The sequence below is a fragment of the Macadamia integrifolia genome, unplaced genomic scaffold (assembly GCF_013358625.1).
Source record: "Macadamia integrifolia cultivar HAES 741 unplaced genomic scaffold, SCU_Mint_v3 scaffold1787, whole genome shotgun sequence".
In the NCBI taxonomy this organism is placed as follows: Eukaryota; Viridiplantae; Streptophyta; class Magnoliopsida; order Proteales; family Proteaceae; genus Macadamia; species Macadamia integrifolia.
Genome location: NW_024868351.1, coordinates 15,571 through 37,011, shown reverse-complemented (window position 1 = coordinate 37,011; position 21,441 = coordinate 15,571). Strand labels below are relative to the sequence as shown.

At 38.6% G+C, this 21,441-nt stretch overlaps 1 protein-coding gene across 1 annotated transcript; it reads left to right on the top strand.

Moving 5' to 3' along the window:
* Positions 1-1,095: 1,095 nt before the first annotated feature.
* LOC122064832 (adenylosuccinate synthetase 2, chloroplastic-like) lies at positions 1,096-21,117 on the top strand. The gene is given in 7 exon segments (XM_042628615.1): positions 1,096-1,446; positions 1,827-1,916; positions 10,793-11,154; positions 19,286-19,691; positions 19,694-19,977; positions 20,071-20,382; positions 20,490-21,117. Coding segments are annotated over 6 exon segments (1,566 nt in total). The 5' UTR covers positions 1,096-1,446; positions 1,827-1,885; the 3' UTR covers positions 20,661-21,117.
* Positions 21,118-21,441: the final 324 nt, after the last annotated feature.

Genomic DNA, 21,441 nt, shown 5'->3' with positions numbered 1-21,441 from the left:
TGAGTTCCTAGATGGTGGTTTCTATAAAAAAATTGTAGCATATAGTGCCATATACAAAACCCTAGTTAGGGTATTGCACTATGGATGTAGGCACACTACCGAGCCACGTAAACCATTGTCTTGTACTTTGTCCACTTTATGCAATTATATTGGAGTGTGTTTGAATGCAAGATGGGTGTGCATACCTTAGAGGCCTAACCATTCTACTAGTTGGGACTCTTGTGAGGCAAGGGTGCACACAACTGTAGACTTCTAAAATTGAGGTGCCCTAGCCATTTGATGTTTGCACATTGTGTGACAAGTAAAGATCCGGTGTGTATATCAATGCATCCATTAGCAGTGAAGTGCATTTGGTGGTCGTGAGCAACTGTGTTAGAGACCACCATTAGTTCAAGCATATCAAGACCTTGTCTAGTAATTTTGAAGGAAAATTTTGTGACATTGATTCACCCCTTCTAAGTGTCAACCTAGGATCATCACATGAATAGCAATGCCTACCTGATAAAGCAATATTTTAGCGAGAATCATTACTTAGAGAATGTAAAGACTGCATTGTAATATTTTTACTTTGATTTTCAACTTAAAGCAAATTGAGCTTTGTCTTTCCATGTGTTCTTATGATATGCTATTCTCAATCTAATAATAGGGTCCATCAATAGGTCTAGTCTTTAGAATGTAAGTCACTAGATCCTAAAGTTTTATTCATTTTTTTCCTTTCTTTTTTATTTTGAAGAATTTCCCTCAAGCCACGATAAAAGAAGAATTCCTTCACTAATGACCATAATTGTGATAGGCCAAAGAATAACAAAGGAGTAATTCGAATCTCTCTAATAAAGAGGGGGTCTAGTAATGGCTTCACATTTTTAGGTGTTTTGTGAACCATGGGTGAAGAAAAACTTTATTCCTTCAACTGATGGCCACAATTGTTGTAGGATGGGTCCGAGAGAATAACATGGGCTGATTGGAATCTTAAATTGGGGGTGTAGTAATGACCTTACATTCTTAGCTCAAGGAAACTTTATTTTCTTTCCACGCCCTCACCTACCCCTACATGGATTTTATTTTTAAATGAGAAAACATTAACAAAGTTTGAGATTACTTTTGTGATATCCCTAATTTTAAGGGAGCGGGCAGGGGAGATGTACAGTGACGCTTGAGCTAAAGATTCCCAATTTAGCTCGGGCTCTTTGTGACATTTTTCTCTTCTTTCTTGTACTTCTCCCTCATCTCCTTCTCCGGACAACCGAACGCAGCTGTAGGGATTCTTCTCTCGTTCTCTAGATATAACTGGGTTTCTTCCAACTCTTTTCAGGTCTTCCTTCCCGTCTCCCCCTCTTTCTCCCATACCCGGAGCAACGTTTGGTGGGTACTGAACGCAGCTTTTTTCTTCCTATTTGCAAAGGTTTTGGGCCAAATCCAGCCCGGAACGAGTAAGCCACTAAGAAGGTGTGTCATGAAACTCTCTCTTCCTCTCTCTTTCTCTTTCTCTTTCTCTCTCTCTCTCTCTCTCTCTCTCTCCTCCTCTCTGCGCGTGAGTCCGTATGTGTGAGTGAATGCTAACTTCAGAATCGGAACTGGGAACTTTGTTATTGCTGATATGTTTCTTTTTGAAATTTGATTACTATTTCTTCCATTTGTTCAAATTCCTCCCTTTTCTTTTAAAAATCAACCCATTGATATTTGTGGTTATTTTTTAATAAGTTAAGTTTCTTGATGCTTTCCATGAATCTGAACTAAAATTGGGCTGTTCAATTTGAGTTTCTACGTGGTTCGTCTGAAGGCTTTGTTGTCTTTGGTGTGTTGGTTCTTATTTCTTGGACTTTCAGATTGCAACTGAGAAAACTTTTATGGCAAATGAAATTGTTCATGGACGAATGCAGTGTTGATGGATTGGGTTCCTGTTGGGTCAGGGTGTGGTAATCCCTTGTTGCCACCTTGAGCCTGCTTTGGTTTCCTTCATTGTTGGCTTTCTATTTTAGCTGCTAATATTATTACTTGCTGTCTACAAGAATTCTTTCCAATCTGGTCTGTTAGAAGTAGTTGCTCTAATTTCTTTGTTTTTCGTTTGAAGAATTTTGGGTTTGAATTTTGCACTATAACTGCAGTCCAATGGTCAAGTTTGCAATGTATTTGATATTCTGTCCATCATATACTTGATTATAATATGGGTCAGGGTGTGGTAATCCCTTGTTGCCACCTTGAGCCTGCTTTGGTTTCCTTCATTGTTGGCTTTCTATTTTAGCTGCTAATATTATTACTTCTGTCTACAAGAATTCTTTCCAATCTGGTCTGTTAGAAGTAGTTGCTCTAATTTCTTTGTTTTTCGTTTGAAGAATTTTGGGTTTGAATTTTGCACTATAACTGCAGTCCAATGGTCAAGTTTGCAATGTATTTGATATTCTGTCCATCATATACTTGATTATAATATATTCGATCACTTATTAAAAATTTGCGTCACTCCAAATACTGTAGCTTCGTTTCTTGGATTGTCTCCTGAATATTTAATCTGAGGATTTTGGGTTCCAGCTTTTGTTATTAATCCAATCCTTATAAAGATGGATATTTTGTTTGTTGTCACCCAACCCTCCTGAATCCTTTCCAATTTGTAAGCTCTTTTTTGGAAGTTCTTGCTTTCTGTGAATCTTTATATTGGGCTTTAAAGTAGTAAGTTTATTTTCCTTTTCACCGAGTCACAGCTATGACCATAGGAGCATTTTATATATTTCATTAAATTCCTGGGAGCATGCATCACAGCATTGGCATTGCAGGCAGCAAAACTGTAGAAACTACACCAAATCATCAAACAAGGATACTGGACACTCCTACGTTTCTTCCAATTCCAAATCTTACTTGCACAGAAAATCAGAACAATTGAAGCACAAAAACAATATATCTTCTTTAATCCTCTGGTAGGAAATTGAACCGTTCAAAGGGAATGAAAATTCTCACTCCAACGAATGAGATAAAAATGAATCAAAGCCTCCGAATCCTCATCGGAAAAGTCTGCCAATCAAATACAGTAAGTCATCAATACTTCAAGGGTCCAAAATCCAAATTGCAGCTGTCTGATGTCGCTGCTTGATACCAGAACTAGTTATATTTGATCCATTATTCTAAGATCGCTTTTTGACAATGCCAGCTGATAAATTGACAGTTCTTTCAAAATCATAGAACTTGAAAATAGAATAGTATCTAAGAAACTCATCAACCTTGGTGACAATGTGACTATGTGTAGAAACGTAACCCTAAAACGATGCAGAAGATAATGGAAAAAACAAAATAAACAATGCACAATGATTTTATGAGGTTCGACAAGGTTGCCTACGTCCCCGGTGAGATGAGATCTTGCTTCACTATCAATGGAGAATAGGGTTACAGCGCTCGTCCTCACACCTCTCAGTATTGCTTGCATTACAGAGAAAGAAACTTCGCTACAAATATATAGCGAAAAAAACCCTAATCCTGAAAGTACACAATTGCCTTCAAATAAAAAATTGAGCGGGGGGCTGCGCCCCCCTACACCCCCTGCTATGTAGGGGGGCTTCCTGCCCCCCTTGCAACCCCCACGGCTCGCTAATCGGCTAGTGGGACTGCTCCTGCCTGTCTAGGTGTTGCACCAGTACTCCTGGATTAAACTGCGACGAAATACAAGACATTTACACCAACATATGTGTATTTGAGGTCTTAATCTGATGCACGTAAAACTTCCCATGCAGTTTGCAGGATACGCATTGGCTAGAATGGCATAAGGAACAATTTCAGTCTGTTCTGTTCCCAATATTTCAACGACATTTTAGGGTTTATCTAATTCCACATCACATATATCTCTCTTCTAACTTTATGATATAAGTTCCCCGCTGTGAAGATTACATTCCAAACATCCGTGAGCTGCCGGAGTAGTGTTATGGACCGAAACTTAACATTATGACACCAAGGTACTTGTTCAAATGTTCAGAACTCGAGGTTGAGTTTCTTTTAAGTGGGGGAGAGTTGATGTAGATCAAAGCATGAAGAAGAAGAGGACTATAATAGAATTCAGGGAGGAAAAAAAAGGAGGACGATCGTACGTGAACAGTACCCATGGTTACTGTTCAAGTGAACAGTGTGTGGGGCCCATATCAGCAGCTAGCTTTGATGGGTTCTTTGTTTTATTTACCTTCTATTTGGCATAGATAGGTGGAGATTTGTTTCGACTTTTATCTTTTCTTATTGTACAAGAAATTCCCGCTACTTTCTATTTTGTAATTTCAGCGAGACTATTTAAATGTATGAGCCATAGAGCTCTAGAGACGATGAATGGAAAGTAAAAAAAGAGTTGGTTTATTCCATTGGCTGTGAGAGGCAGTGTACTAGAGAGTCCTATGTGAGGTTAGAGGCCTCGAGGTGAGATGCCTAGGTGAGAGTGAGAGGCTCAAACTATCTATCCTTCCCTATCACTATCTTCTTCCCCATTCTTCTCCCTTCATCGATTTCGAAGTTTCTATTTTCTGTTTTGTGTTGCTGGAACCACTTGTTAATCCTGCTGTTTGTCAGCTCCAGGAATCCTTATTGTAGGATAGGTCATCATCGACCTAGCTCTACATTATAGGCAGATTGGGAAGCACAAAATCTAGGACCAAATCAATAGTGTGTTGAATATCCCTCATCAGTGTCAATTCATTGTATAATTCTTTCGGTACCAAAGCTGAAAAGTCAGAAATTCCCCAGCATTTGAGAGCTTATGACCATGGCTGTTGGGGTGGTTGAGTCTGGCCAACCACCTGCGCCTTGGAAATCGGATCAAGGATTTTCTGCTTCTTCTAGTCATGCACATGATTGGGAGCCAGAAAATAGATGCAATAATGTGCAATGGTTTTGCGGCCTGAGCTCCTTGGCGTGTAGGAAGCTTAATTCTGGTTGAGGGGTCACCTCCCTCGTCACTATCACCAACATAAGTCCCAAATCCTTGTTGGTCTCTAGGAACTGTGAAGCAGTTAAATCACCTAAATGGGCTTATTTTATTAAAAATAAGATTTGGGTTGGTTATGTATGTGTGGGCCTTTGATTCCATGTGTTTTCATTGTAATAGGCCGCTTTTTAATGGGCCTATAATATGGCTAGAGGCTAGACATACGGGATTAATTAAGTTAGAGTCTTTATTACTTTATTTTACTTCTTGTTAAATGTTTTAGTTAGTCTGGATTTGTATTCTAGAAGCCCAGTCCTGTTTTAAGTCAGTCTCCTCGTTAGTCTATGTTACCTTATTAGGTAAGGTTTGGGTTAGGCCTTTCCTTTTCAGTGTTTAGATCTGTTTTTGAGTTATCTATATAAGTTTGTAAGGAGGCCTAGCATTGTACATGAAATTTGATTTATGAAAATATTTTGCTGCTCCTCTCTTCATGTTCCTTGTGTTTGATGAAGGAAACTTGGGTTTGATCAAGGTTTAACTGGTGTTTGATCCATCCAACTACCATGCGGTGTGAAGCCCGGTTGTTTCTATATCTGTACTTTGTTTTCCATCCTTTTCTCCTCCATTAACAAGTAAGTTCAAGTTCTAGTTGTTTTCTGCTATTCATCTTCTAGTCACTACTCCTCTAGTTCATCAAATTCTGTCTAACCGAAATTCATACAAAAGACTTTTTTTGCATGAATTCTGGTTAGAGAGATCCAGCCATTAGAGTACCTCCATATTTTGACTCATTGTTCATCAACCCTTATTAGAAACTTGATTCCAATTTCGTGACATTCTGACATGTATCTTGATTTATCTAAGATTTCCAATTCTGTCCTTGATTAGAATATTGTTCTTCAAGTAAGTTAAGCTTGATTTTGATTCCATGGTCTGTTTTGCTAATGTTTTCTAACCTAGATGCAGAATCGATTGGCAAGTTCAACCCCAATTTCGAGATCTCTTTTGATAAGTCAAATTACTGTTTTATCCTTATCCCAGCACAACTAGGGTTTGTCCATATTTTCTGATCTAAGTATCTAACCATTGGATCAATCCAGATTTTCAGGAAACATTCTGTCCCTTATTTATTGAACTCGATCTGAACATCAGTCTGTTCTGACCATCTGAGTTGCTTTTATATAAAATCTCCCATATTTGAACTTATTCTTTGATTAAAGATCTTGTCATTTGGTACTGTTATGAGTCTTCAGATACGGTACCATTAAACTGCTTCTTTGGAAGTGCTAGGATCTGCTTATATTTGCTCTCTCGTTTTGTAACTTTGAGAGCCCTTCCTCTTGGCTTCTCTGCTGGGATGTTGATGGTGTTGAACTTAATGGCCTTTCATTGAATTTGAAGATGCACTGATTTTTAATGCTACCGCCACCACCACATCATTATCGTACACCCATGGTTGGCTTTGCAGTACATCAGTAACTTCATGGAGGCTGCGTACTTCCTCTTCATAAGCATGAACCTTTAGAGGAACAAAGCACTTTTGATTTACTTCTGAAGTATTGCCAGTAAGGAGGGAGACCTTGGGTGCATCGTTGTAGGTAACATGCCGCAATCAACAGAGGATTACATATACAGAGCTACAGCTGTCCACAATTACCTCAGCTATTTTAGCTCCACTTGCTGTGTGTTTGTGTGTAGAAAATGTAGCGGTGTCTCCAGTCTTCTCCTTTAGTTTCAACTTTCAACCAGCAGGGTTGTGCTCATCATGCTCTCATTTGTTGTCTGGTGGGTAGCCATTGAACTCGTTAGCCGCTTCTTCATCTGCTACAGCTGTAGTGATGGTTGCATTAGTCTTCTTTTTCATGGGGCAAAATCTGGCAGTGTGTACTACCTTATGAGCGTAATAGCATTCACTGTCGCTGCTATTAGTCATAGGTGCTTTGCCATTGTGACGTGGATCCGGGGTTCCAATATCCTGGTTTGGATCGCTTATGGGCCAACCCGGATAATATACAACTTAAATAGTCAATGGATTGCAATTATGTAAATTAATGAAGGCACTCTAACAAGGAAAACTTGTAATTCATGGGTAGTAAAGTTGTTTGGAAAGCGCAAACTAGGAATGAAATAATTTAATGGCAAGATGTAAATAACAAGAGAGGGATAGGTATTTTGGGAAGTTAAAATAATGATAAAACACAAAGATAAGGAATTGTAGAGAAGAAGGTTGTCATCCTTGCGACTCAACGGAACCACCAAAGGCAAAAAACCTGTTCGTGCTTCGAGAGAGGTCTCTCGAATGTGGTCACTGATTCAGCTGAAATCAGGATTTTCAGGTTTCATTAGTTAGCACAGCAAAGTCATAGAAACAGGTTAAATTTTTGCCATACGAAAGTTAGCACAAAAAAGTTTAACTTTCACAAAAAAGTTACAAAGGGGGAAGAAACCAAAGGTCCAGAATTAGGAAAGTATGATAATTCAGAACAAAGTTTAGTTAGCACCACAAAGTCATAGAAACAGGTTTAAGCTTTTCCTGTACGCAAGTTAGCACAACAAAGTCACAAAAAGGAAAGAAACCAGAATTAGGAAAAAGTATGATAATTCAGAACATATCCAAGCTTCAGTCAAAGGGTCTATGCCATTGTTAGAATCAATCTGCAGAATTTGGCAACAAGATATGGAGTTATGGAGAAGTCCTAGTGCTACTAGAAAAACTGACCAAGTGAAGGAATTTTTCAGATCTAAAGCTGAATATCAGAGAACAGCAAGTATGAAGTTAAAAAGAATCTGATGAAGGGTTGAAATGGAATAAGAACAGACTAAATCAGAATCAGAATTCCAAGATAATACTATAGAAAATGATTAGAATGACTTGAAGTTGGAGAGAGAATAAGCAGGAAATAAACAAGATAATTGACCAGGAGTCTACCTAGGACAGGCTAGGAATCTACCGAAGCAATTCACCAAGCTACATTGAATCCATAGCTTACCGATAAATATCTGAAGTATTATATTGTTAAAATTGATGGGGAGGCCTACGGCCTGTACTGTTTTTATAGCCTCTACTAGGTTGGATAGCATAAAGACTGAATTACAGGTAAGCTTTATCCAAAAGAAGATAGGATAAGATAAGAATAAAGAGATAAAAGGTGAGCTGGACTGTTAACATCAGGCTTAGTCCATCTAAAGATATATAAAATAATGGGAGAGGGATAGGTATGCCGCCGATAGAGAGAGATAGACACAATGGGTGCTAGCATACATGATATCGGCGGCATACCCAACCTTTTCCCTAAAATAATAAAGAAGTAATATAAAAAGAACAACTTCTAAGAGTCCAACTTCATTCATCAATTGATTAGCTTGTAGAGCCCTGATAGAGTAAGAAAATGATGTGTTTCAACAGACCTGAGTACTAAAGTGCTCCAGCCGATTGGACCAATTTCTTGGTCCGGTGCTGTCCCAGCCTTGGTCCGGTTCTGACTCAGTCGACAGCCTGCAGCTCTTCATCCTCTTGTCCTTCTGATCGGCACCAGGGGTATTGAATTTCAACTTTGTATTTTGTTTTGTTATGTGTCAGTTCTTTGAGATGTCATATTGTTCTATTTTGATTGGGAGATGGTGTTTTGAATTGATGCTTGTTTTCCTTATGTTTTTTGTTCAAGTTCTTGAATTTGTTATAATTGAACAGACTTGAGCCCTGAACCTCATATGGTTCCTGTTCTTAAAACACAAAATAGTGCCACTACAATGACTTGAGAGACAACAAGGGTTCCTTCTCTTTGATTAAACAAATAACAGAATTCCATTTGATTCTCACAGCGGTGACTCATCCCTGTTATTCTCTCTCTCCCCGAACCCTGACCCTTAACAACTCGAAGCTATCACTCGATCGTCCCCTCTGCCCTGTAGCTAGCAGCCGTCTGGCTTCTGGGGACCTAATCACACTTTCTCTGGTCTGCTTTCATCAGGTTTCTTCAGATCATCACCCTTTTCACTGGTGAAGAAACACTCAATGGTTGGAGCCTCTTCATTACCCTGGCTGGTGTCTTGACAGTTGCAGCTCATTCATCATCCTTTCCGCCTTTTAATAACCTCTCTCTCTCTTCCTCAGGCCATCCCTCCCCTCTTGGATTTCACTCTATCATCTATGACTCAATGAATATAATTTCAAAAGCTATAGTGTGGTGGTTAAACTTTGTACTCGAGGACAGGTTGTAGTCCGTAGTTAGGTTTAATAATTTGATGCAGTTCCCTAGTCTGGCTGGACCGGAATGACCCTCTTTGGAGACCTAAGCCAAGACACATCTGGTCCAACATGGTTTTCTGATCTAAAAGGGGCTGGTAGTTGATAAAAGATTTAGTCTCTTAGTTATTTCATTTTATTTGGGTGGGTAGATTACGTAGGAGTTTTTTAGTAGCTTCTTTATTTGAGACATTGCCTAGTTTGTTTAGTTTCTTTGAGTTGGTTTCTATTATCATGGAGGTGTGCCATGTTGGAGATTACGTAATGGAATGAATTGAGTTGAGTTTTCTCAAGGGTAGTCAGTGTTTGCGTGTTTTGCTGGTTGAGTTGGTTGACAGCTGCCACCCCTTCTTTACTCTTCCCTTCTCCAGTAAGTTCTTTGCTACCATATATGCCCTTCGTATAGCTTAGCTACTGCTGCTGCTCTTTCCATATTCCTCTCTGCCTTATCCTTTTTCTTCTCTTTCTCCCTTTCTTCTATTTACTGCTATTGATATCATTACCCTGTTCTGTGTGACCTAACAGCCACTCACGATAGGGAACTGATATCTCTCATCCCTTCTTTTCGCCTCATAGACTGGGCTTTTGATTGTCACTCTAGGGTGGCTCAAGCCCTAGAAACTCAGGTCTGAACGTGATATCTGCTGTGAGTATACATCGAGCTCAGATCTGAACCTGGCAATTTACCGCCAGCGACACCTTCACAGGTTCTATTCTGATATTAGAACTAATGTTTGCATTTGTTATTAGTTGACTTAGAGGGTAGGGGATAGTGAATCATAATCTAAAGTTTCATGGGCTTTGAGAAAATGAAGTGCTGGTTTGATTACAAGAAGGTTGTCGCTAGGCTGCTCTATTTTGGTTGAGAGGAATTTGACACCATATTTATAACTTTTCAGAAATATCCCTCCCCTAAATTCTTTTTTATATTATAACTCTACTCCTATTCACGTGGTTGCTTTTGGAATACAAGAAAATTACAGCATTGCCCCTATATCTTTGATTTGGGTTTTCTAACATTTGGGTGGGCGGCGTGGAGCCATAGCGATCCGAATAGGGTTTCTGAAATCCCGGATTGCACCATAATCCTATTCACTACCATCTGTTTCAGTACATATATCATCAAAGTACTGCTCTAATTTTGATTTATGACTAGATCGACTTAGATATAATTTTTCTAATTTATAAATGTATTCTAATACTAAATTCATGATGTTTATTGGATTCCCCCTCCAAAAAATGTGCTTCATCTGTTTTGTGAGTTTGTAAATATTCAGTTCGGTAAACTGACCTAGGAATAAATTCGTTTGGCTGCTTGTGTTGTTAGTTGGTTCATTTTATTTTTTCCTTTGGTAGGAAAATTCAGTAGCTTGATCCAATGAGAGGTGTGGAATTTTCTTAGTGATATATTATTGAAAAGTTTATATAGTCATTTATGTATAATCCTTGGTAGAACTTGCTTACAAATTTGTAAACGAATTACTAATCCCAAAATTTGAAACAGAAATGTTAGGTGCCCGAATGTTTCCGGAAATGTTTAATGCCTGAATGTTTCCATTCCTATTTCTATTGACTGAAGTTTTACCATTTCTTTACATTTCTCAAACTTGTACATGAACCTTTCCAAAAGTTACTGACTTGGCTCTTTGCTGTTTGAGGATCTGTGCTACAGAAAGGGACTGAAACCTCCTACATCATGAGCCTCTCTTCATTAAAATTTGACTCAAACCCTATCTCAATTCCCCAAAAGAGCTTCAATGGTGCAAGGGTCACAGGTGAGAGGTCTGTTCTGCAACTTCCCATTGCTTCTAGGACCTTTCGGCAGGTTGTGATATGCTCTGCCAAAGCTGTGACTCCTTCGTCCCCATTGAGAGTGGTTGAGCGGACAGGAGATGTATCGGAACGAATTGGATCGCTTAGTCAGGTTTCGGGCGTTTTGGGTTCTCAATGGGGTGATGAAGGGAAGGGAAAGCTCGTTGACGTCTTGGCCGGGCATTTCAATATTGTGGCTCGCTGTCAGGTAGAATTTACTTTATTTTCCCCCAAATTCCTTTTGTTTGGATATCTATACCTCCTTCCATTGATTTAAGTTGTCATAGTTTCTGATTTGCTGGGCTGAATCTCTGTTTTTAAATATTTTTTTAACTGGTTTTGTTGAATAAAGCCTTTGTCTTCTTGTTCTTCTTTAGAACAGTGGATCATATCAAGAAATTTTGCATTAGTCATTGAAACTTGTTAAGAATAAGTTTGCTCTCTGTAATAAGAGTGACAAGTTATGTCTTGCCACATTGATCATTTTTATTTTCTATAGGGTTGTATTAGTGACTCTTAGTCATATCACAAACAGATGTAGCTCTCCATCTTAAACATCACTTCAGACTGTTCAATCTCACAAGTGTAAAAACAATTTCCTTATTCTTCTTCAGCGATTTCTTCGGGAACACCATGAACTTTCTACTGCACACACTTCCTCCTCCCCCTGCATTGTCCCCTTTATGTCCTTCACCTTCACAATTAGTGAACTTCAATCCCCTTAATTCCAGCCCTTGTGATCACCAATGTCCTTGTCTCGACATAAATATTGACATAGCTCTCCTCTCCTTAATGGCTTGATAGGTCGAACCCCTATGCCATTGACCATATAAACTCGGCAGCAATGAAGAGTGGCAGAGACAATTTTGGCACTTTCATAATCCTGACCCCATCCCTCCACCATTTTATCTGCCGATGGTTTATTGGTGAAAATTGCAATCTGCAGGGTGAATCCCTTCTTATAAGATGTTGCGTTTTACTAAAATCATTATTCAAACTCCAGATCAACAACCAGGAGCACAGCATCAGCTGCTTGGTTTCAGTGGAACACCAAGGCAAGAACGGGGACTGAAACTTGGTTTCCAATCAACCAAACTATGTGGTCTTGACAATGCGCTGCTTGTTAGAGTTTCTGTATTAAGGGTACTTTGGGAACTAGTTTATTTACTTGTTGTCTTATATTGTATCTGTTTTTTTTACCTTATACCTCCCTAGGGAGGTGTATGTAATTCCTTTTATTATATTAAGGAAGCAAAATAGGTGTGGGAGAGATCATTCTACCCTTATTTCTCTTGTTCTTCTCTTTTCCTTCTTCAACCTTCTAATCCCGCTCCCCTTTCTTTTCATCTCTTGTTCTCTCACAATCCCTACATTCTAACTTGGTAGCAGTGCTCACGATTTTGGTTTGAGGGTTGTCCTACAAGTTCTCCGCTTCAATTTCCTCTCTTTGGAACCCTAGGTTACAGAAGGGGTTCCAAGGAAGAGACTATTATGTGAAAAGTTCGAAGGAATCATGAGATGAGCTTGGATGAGGATCATAGACACACCAAAAGGAGATCTGATGTGAAGAAATAGGGGGTTGAAGTCCAAATCAGCCAAGGTCAGCTTCTTCCCCATTACCTCCAGCCAGTTTTTGAAATGGCATTCCCTTTCTCATCCGTCTGTTAATGAGGTTCAGCTTCTTCCCCGTTACCTCCAGCCAGTTTTTGAAATGGAATTCCCTTTCTCATCCGTCTGTTGATGAGGTTGGGGTAGGACCCATTTGGATCGCACCAGGCCTCTCTAACAGTGCTTGCACCGTGTATGATGCTTGGTGGAGAGTCAGCCTCTTGCACTGTGTGAAGCAGGTTGTTGTTTTCGGTGTTGCAGAGATCCATCAAAAGAGAAAAGGAAAAGAGGAAGAGGAGGGCAAAAATACATTTTTACCCTGATATTAGATGCCCTTTAAGAGGAGGCTACTCTCCTCCTCCCTCTCTTTTGTTCGACTCCAGCATCCCTCCTTCAGGTTTGGTTCTTCGTAGTAATTCTGTATCTCTCTTGTTATCTTCTTCTCCCTTTCTGCTACTGTTCCTTTTCTTTTCTTTTTGACAGCGATAACATAGACTGAGTTGACATGATCCTTCATAAGAGCCCCATTGAGCCTGAGATTTTGGGCATCGGGTGTCCTCCTTAGAGCATTTCAAGCCCATGGATCTCATTCCTTAAATCCCCTTTTGTACTAGGAGTTAAAGACTTGCAACTGAAAACCCACCTGAAACCTTCGCCAGACTTGATTTCAGCAACTTATTTTTTACTTTAATCTTAGGTTGTTGGGACTGTTATTGATTGGGTTCAGTAGGGTTAAGTGTAGCAAATCGTTACCTGAAATCTCAGGTCAAATGATGACCATATTAGAGAGATCTTTCAACTGAAGGATCTTCTTCTTCTGCTGGTTTTCTGCCATTGTCGTGATGTCAAGAAGGGATAGAATTCTGTAATTACGAATAAGCCCTTGATTGCTGCAAGTTCGTAAAGGCTCTTCTATTAATATTTTGTTTCCACTGTAGTCCCAACCTGTTTTGTAATTCCTAAAAAGCTCTTTTCGCTTTAATTTACTTTCCACTCTGTACCAAGGTCCTTTGTTCCTTACAATAGGGTCCTAAACTGTTCTGAATATTTACAAAATTGCCACTATAGTATTACTTTGAATTTTATTCACTTCTGTGGTCCTATTGCAATCCAAATTTAAGGGTTTTGGAACCCAGGATCGCATCATAAACCCATCTTGTGATGTTAACTAATATAAGAAAGGTTTGGATGCCAATATTTTCCCTTTTCTATGTATAGTGATGTAGTAGTTCTAAGGAATATTTGAGGTCTCTGAAGTTGATGTCCTTCAAAAGGGTCCTAAACTGTTCTGAATATTTACAAAACTGCCACTATAGTATTACTTTGAATTTTATTCACTTCTGTGGTCCTATTGCAATCCAAATTTAAGGGTTTTGGAACCCAGGATCGCATCATAAACCCATCTTGTGATGTTAACTAATATAATGGATGCCAATATTTTCCCTTTTCTATGTATAGGATGTAGTAGTTCTAAGGAATATTTGAGGTCTCTGAAGTTGATGTCGTACTTTGGGAGTTGAGATGAAACTCATAATGAAGTTGTCCATAACACTGATCTTTTGGGGGGGGGGTGTTCTACCATGTTCAGTGTAATCCTATTAGTCCTTCAAACTAAATGATCTTATTTTGAGCCAGTCTCTCACTGAAATGGAATCCATTGATAATATCTGCTCATTTTGCATAAAGATATTTCATTATTGTGTAGACTTATTTTTTTGAGGTGCAAGGGGACCAGGGACCAATGATGGGCTCTCATAGAAGCCTAAATAGGGAAGTGAGCCTTATGGCTGCCTTGCAAAAATGATGTGAGGGAAAGGAAAAATGAGGGGGAGGACTATCCTTACAATGTTGTTTGGGCACGTGGGAAGACCTTTGGCTGTCTTGTTCCAGTTCTGTTCTATGGGGAAAGAACCCTTGCTGAAAACCTCAGATCAATCCAGACCTGAGTTTATGTAACAGTCCTTGTTGCACTAGGAAAGGGGTATTTCAGTCAAATCTCATATCAATTTATCAAATTGAAAGCAGAATATTAATCACCAATCGAATCTGATATGACAGAATTATGCAACAATAATCACCTAACAGGACGATCAAATTGGATCAGTACTCAGAATTGTAGAAACCCAGAATCTGGGAATAGAGAGCAGAATTGGAATGATGAAATAACTCTAGATCAGCTGCTCCGATCAAGGAGAATTTCTGGTCTAGTTCTTCCTTTGTGTTTAGACATCTCCCTAAATCTGGATAGATCCAATGGCTAGTTTCCCTCAATTGAAATTCATGTAAAAAAACCCTTGCATATTCCAAATCAGATTTGGAATTGTAAGAAATTTCAGAAGAACACTCACTTCTTTTAATGGAGAAGAGATGGAGGAAGGAGAATAATAATAAGAAAACACTTGGGCTTCACACCACAAGGTGGTTGGATGCAAGGTTATTAAGGCGGTGAGGCAACCGAGGCCTTTGAGGGTCTTTCGGAGCGCTTTGGCGATAGGGCGGACATAAGGCGTTGCCTTATTGAATAAATCTTCTAGTGTTTTATTTTTTATGTGACTTCTATTTGGCTCAGATGACATTAAAAATTATATAAACTACCCATATGCTTTCATACTTACCAATGCAAGATATTCATAAAAAGACAAATCAATAAAGTGAGTAAACTAAGTTCATCTTCATCAGTCATCATCAATCAATATTGGTAACCAGAGCAAATAACCTTATTTGAATCCAATAAAAATAGTTTAAAAATCAAATTCCAAAAGGATAAAAAGTCAACCCCCAGTCCAAGAAGAAAAACTGATTTTGGTTATAGGGCTGATTTTCAACTTTTAAATTCTGGAGTTTTTCTCAATTATGAAAATTTTATAAATTCTATCATGTTAAAACATTCTAAAAACAACTAAATGTTGATTTTTAATGACTTGATGTTGCTTAATCTTGATTTTTTATGATACAAGGTATATATAGCTTACTAAATAATGTTCGAAAATAGGAAAAATAAAAAATAACAATTGGTCGCCTTGTTCGCCTCAATGCGTGCGCCTTCTCGCCTAAGTGCTTAGACAACCCTCCACCACCTTGGTTCGCCTTGGCGCCGTGACAACCATGGTCACCGGTGGAGTTTCGTTGCCGCCGGAGTAAGATCCACGTTGGCCCCAAAACCTTCGCACAATTTCTCAGTTAGTAATGTAATGTGATTTGTGTGTTTCTTTTTTCTTTCTTTTTTTGTTGAGGTTTTCTATTCAAATACCCTTGATCCCATGCTTCTCATGTGTAAACTTCCTATATACCTGCCAATCGATAAAATCTAGATGGAACCAGTGGTAAAATAGTTAAAAAAAAAATAAAAAATGGGTACAAGGTGACGCCTTGCCCATAAAGCACGCATAAGGTGCCTAAGGCGTTGCCTTATTGCACCTTAACAGTTAAAAACGATCGCTTTACGTGCAGTCAATAATGCGGTGCACTGCCTCATGCTCCCATTTAGGCCAACTTAAGCACTTAAACAAAACAGAACTAACTTAAGACAAATTATAGACCCCTTACAAATTTACATAGAAGACTCAAACAAACTCAAACACTAAAAAGGAAAGGCCTAACCCAATCCTTAACTAACAAGGTGACATAAACTGAGCAGGAAACTGACTCAAAATAGGATTGGATTTGTAGAATCTTAGCCCAACATAATTAAAACAATTAATAACAATTAGAATAAGGAAATAAATACACTAACTTAACTAATCCTGTGTACCCATGTTAGAGACCCATTACAATGAAAATTCATGGGATCAAAGGCCCAAGACATACATAACCCAATCCAAGGTTTATTTCCACTAATTAAGCCCATTTAGGCCAACTTAAGCAACAAAACAGAACTAACTTAGACAAATTAAACGACTAGACAAACTAGGCCAGCTAGGCTGGCCTCTTTTTGATGTCCTGCGATAGACCTTCATGCATCAGAGGTGTTTCCTTACAATGTTGTTTGGTTGCACGTGGGAAGGCCTTTGACTTGGGTGGATTTCTAAATGTCTTGCTATACTTCTTTGTTCTATCAATATGGAGCTTTCAATTCTATCTTCGGTGATATCAGGTAAAAATAGTTATTTTTTTTTTAATGAAATAAAAATTATGTTGGGCTGTTGGCTGAAAAAGAAGCTGGTATACACAACCATTGTTGTCAAGGCATCGCCTAGGCGGCTTTTGTGTTTAGCCTTCTATACATGTTAGGCTTTTGATCCTTTTGGTGTAATAGACCATTTTTATGGGTCTAAAAAGGGGGCTCTAAGATTGAGTACGGGATTACTAGTTAGTTTCCAAGTGTTATTGATCTGCTCAAGTTCTTACAGGTATTAAATTCAGTTTTTCTTCTCAGTTCTGCCCAGAAAATTGCATACTCTGTTAGCAATTTTCAGAACCTGTGTATACCTAATTCATCATTCCATTAGTCCCCTTATTATCTGCTTCTATTCTGATTTCTGACACCCTATAATCTGAGATTCCTATGGCCAAACCCAATGATTTGATAATGGAATGTGTTCGAGGTTTATTTTTTGTTTGAAGTGGAGGTTGGTGCGTTGCTCTCTCTCTGTTTATGGTTACTGTTCATGGTCCCAGAACAGCTCCTTATCTGGGGGTTTAAAATTAGTGAATATGTGCAACAGAGTTAAGAGACCAAAATTGGTCTGTTGAGAAATCGTGCTGCGAATAAAAGGAGGGGAAATATTCATCTATATGAATGTGGAACCAAGAAGGTCTTGCATTTGGGGCTTTGCTGAGGCATCCAGTTGTGGTAGATGCACTAATCCTTGAATAGTGCTGTCACACCTTGTTTCCCTCCTTGCTTTGTGAGTTGAGATTTGAAAGCCATTACAGAGCTTCATTTAACCATTTAAAGGAAAGGGGAAAAATGTGTGTTTTTTTTTATTCCTGAAGGATATTGAGATTATGCCTCATCTCATTTGTATGTTTATATAGGATATGACATATATACTACATTTACAGAGTCATTAAATCAATCAATTAAATATTAATTATGTTGCAGTTTTTTTTTAGGAGAAGGTAGGAGTTTATGTTTATCTATTAGCTGGTAAAACAAAGTTATCCATAACTATCGTTTGGTCCATGAAATTCATTATTGTTGTTGTTGGTTTCAATGTCAGCCTACTTATTAGTCTAATTTACCGCAGAACACAATCAAATGCAATTTTGACCTATGGATCCTGTTTAATCTAACCATTTTTCATACAGTTGAAGCTTAAATCACATCAGATCCTGCAATTAGAGTTTCATTGTACCATGTAAAATTCCCCCCCTTGTGTGTGTGTGTGTGGTTTTCTCAGTGATTGGGCAGATTGGATAAATTTGAGAGCACTTAACTCGTGTCAATTTTAAGGATTTGCTTCTCCTTTCTTGTACATGAATTATCACCTGTGTTACTGAACTTGAAAATCTGTTACTTTGACTTGTTTAATTTCCGTTTGTCAAAAATCTGTACATACATAGACATTTAAAAGACATGGTATTTTAATTAATTGTGCAACGAGAGTTAAGAGATGAAAATGGTCTGTTGAGAAATCGAACCTGCAAATAAAAGGAGGGTAAATATTCATCAATATGAAGGTGGAACCAAGAAAGTCTTGCATTTGAGGCTTTGCTGAGACATCCAGCTGTGGTAGATGCACTAATCCTTGAATAGTGCTGTCACACTTTGTTTCCCTCCTTGCTTTGTGAGTTGAGACTTGAAAGCCACTACTGAGCTTCATTATAACCAGCCTTAAAGGAAAGAGAAGAAAAAGTGTTTTTTTTTTTTTTCCCTTTCTCGAAGGAGATTGAGATTATGCCTCATCTCATTTGTATGTTTATATAGGATATCTGGATATGACATTTATATACTACATTTACAGATACATTAGAATCAATCAGTTAAATATTATTTATGTTGCAGTCTTATTTTTTTTTATTTTTTTAAGGAGAGGTAGGTTTTCTGTTTATCTATTACCTTGTAAAACTAAGTTATCCATAACTATCGTTTGGTCCATGAAATTCATTATTATTGTTGTTGGTTCAATGTCAGCCTACTTATTAGTCTAATTTACTGCAGCACACAATCAAATGCAATTTTGATGTATGAATCCTTTTTAATCTAACCGTTATCCATACATTTGAAGCTTAAATCACATCAGATCCTGCAATTGGAGTTTCTTTGTACCCTGTGAATTTTTCCCCCCCTTGTGTGTGTGTGGTCTGTGATTGGGCAGATTGGATAAATTTGAGAGCACTTAACTCATGTCAATTTTAAGGATTTGCTGATTCTTTCTTTTACATGAATTATCACCTGTGTTACTGCACTTGACTTTCATAAATATAGATGAGAAATGTGGTGAATAAAACAACTCAAAAGGTTGTTAAGAGAGGAAATGTAAAAATAAGTACAGATTTGTACATAAAGAACTAGAATGGAAGAAATTAGGATGTCTCTAGAGCAGGAATACCCTGATAAACTGAATAAGCTTGAATTTTGAGTTTAGAAGATGGGTTATATAACGAGTTTATTACAGTTTCTTTAAATGTCACGAGTGATTTCTTATTTTATATTTTCTAGTTTTACCACTCATCCATCTCAAAATCATATCATACATCTTACAATCTTAAGATTTTAATCCCATCCTATCCTTAACAGTTTTTCTATTTAATTTGATTATGAAGACGATCTTCTCTCTTGATGTTAGGGTGGAGCAAATGCAGGACACACCATCTATAATTCTGAGGGTAAGAAATTTTCCCTTCACCTTGTTCCCTCGGGAATTCTCAACGAGGAAACCCTTTGTATTATTGGGAATGGAGTTGTGGTGCATCTACCAGGATTTTTCAAGGAAATCGACGGCCTTGAGTCTAGTGGTGTCTCTTGTAAGGGTAGGATATTGGTATCGGATCGTGCACACTTGTTATTTGATTTCCACCAAGAGATAGATGGGCTTACAGAACAAGAGCTTGGTAATTCATTTATTGGGACGACCAAGAGAGGGATTGGGCCTTGTTACTCAAGCAAGATGATTCGAAATGGTATAAGGGTAAGCGATCTGAGGCACATGGATACTTTCCCGCAGAAGCTTGATCTTTTATTGTCAGATGCTGCTTCCGATTCCAAGGGTTTGATTATGGCCCCAACATGCTCAGGGAAGAAGTGGACCGCTACAAGAGGTTTGCTGAGCGATTGGAACCCTATATTACTGACACAGTCCATTTTGTGAATGAATCCATTTCACAGAAGAAGAAAATACTGGTTGAAGGTGGTCAGGCAACCATGTTGGATATTGACTTTGGAACATACCCATTTGTCACTTCCTCTAGCCCATCAGCAGGTGGGATATGCACTGGGCTTGGCATTGCACCAAGAGTCCTTGGTGATCTTATTGGAGTGGTAAGTGGATTCCTCTCCCTGTAAATGGTGAAATACCATGGCTTCATGGCATTGCAGAAGGCCCTAACCTTTAATTTGAACATTGGTGTGCAGGTAAAAGCCTACACTACAAGAGTTGGTTCTGGTCCTTTCCCAACTGAGATCTTAGATATAGATGGTGACCGCCTTAGGTTGAAGGGGAAAGAGTTTGGCACAACCACAAATCGTCCTCGACGCTGTGGCTGGCTTGATGTAGTCGCTTTGAAGTATTGCTGTCAGATTAATGGTTTCTCCTCTCTCAATCTCACCAAGCTTGATGTACTAACAGATGTTAAAGAAATTAAGTTGGGGGTTGGCTACAGATCAGCTGATGGCACACCAATCAAGTCATTCCCTTCAGATCTAAATGTTCTTGAGCAATTAACAGTAGGTCTAAGATGCTTATTTACTTCTTCAGTGTTCTCTTTTTGGTTTCTTGAGATTGCACCTCCTCAAGTGCTCTTGTTAATGGATTTTGTCTTATGTATATACAGGTTGATTATGAAGTCGTACCTGGGTGGCAAGATGATATCTCTAAAGTTAAAAAATATGCTGACCTTCCACTTGCTGCCCGCCAATATGTGGAAAGGATAGAAGATCTTCTTGGTGTGCCAATTCATTACATTGGGGTTGGACCTGGCCGTGATGATCTCATCTTTAAGTGATTCTTCAGCTTCCATGCAAACGACCATGGTCATCTTGTCGCAGGAAGTAGATGACTTGATGTCCAGAAACTTCTCTCTCATCAGAGTTTTATTTTACATAATCTTTCTGGGGTTATAGGTACAATCCTGTCAACTGCCAAAAACAAAAGTGACATACATGCAAATTACATGGCTGGAATGAGGATGAGCTTGGTGGAGTTCATTGCTGCTGCTTTGATGGACTAACCCTACCGAATAAGGATCTTCACCCTTTCGTGTGGTGGGCATTGAATCTTTAGAAGTTCAAATATTATATGGATAGGTAAGCGAAATTGGGCATCTACCATTGGACCATCATGTGTTTAAATATTAGAGAAGTGTTTTTGGTTATAAAGAGGCAACAAAGGATGGTTTATAATGAAATTTTACTAAACCTATGGTAGAAGTTTTTGATTAAGATCTGAATGTGTTTATCAGAGATTTTGAGTCCAACAATGGCGAAAGCTCGAATGTTTTTACATGATCTTCTAGAAAGTCATCTTGATCTTGTGTGGGAAAATTGCTGCATAGCAAGTGTATCTTTGATTCTTAATCATCTGGAGTAGTACAAATAAGGCCATCTTGCTTTTCATGGGATCACCACATATTTGAATTTAGGGCAATAGAATGGTCCCTGGTCAGTGGCAACTGAGTTACCATGGGGCCAATGGGAAGGCAGGTGGAGGCATCAACCAAAAAGGGGTAGGGTGGTCTTTTGTGCTCCTTTTGTCTTGGTGTGGAGGATGCTATCAGGGACCCCTTT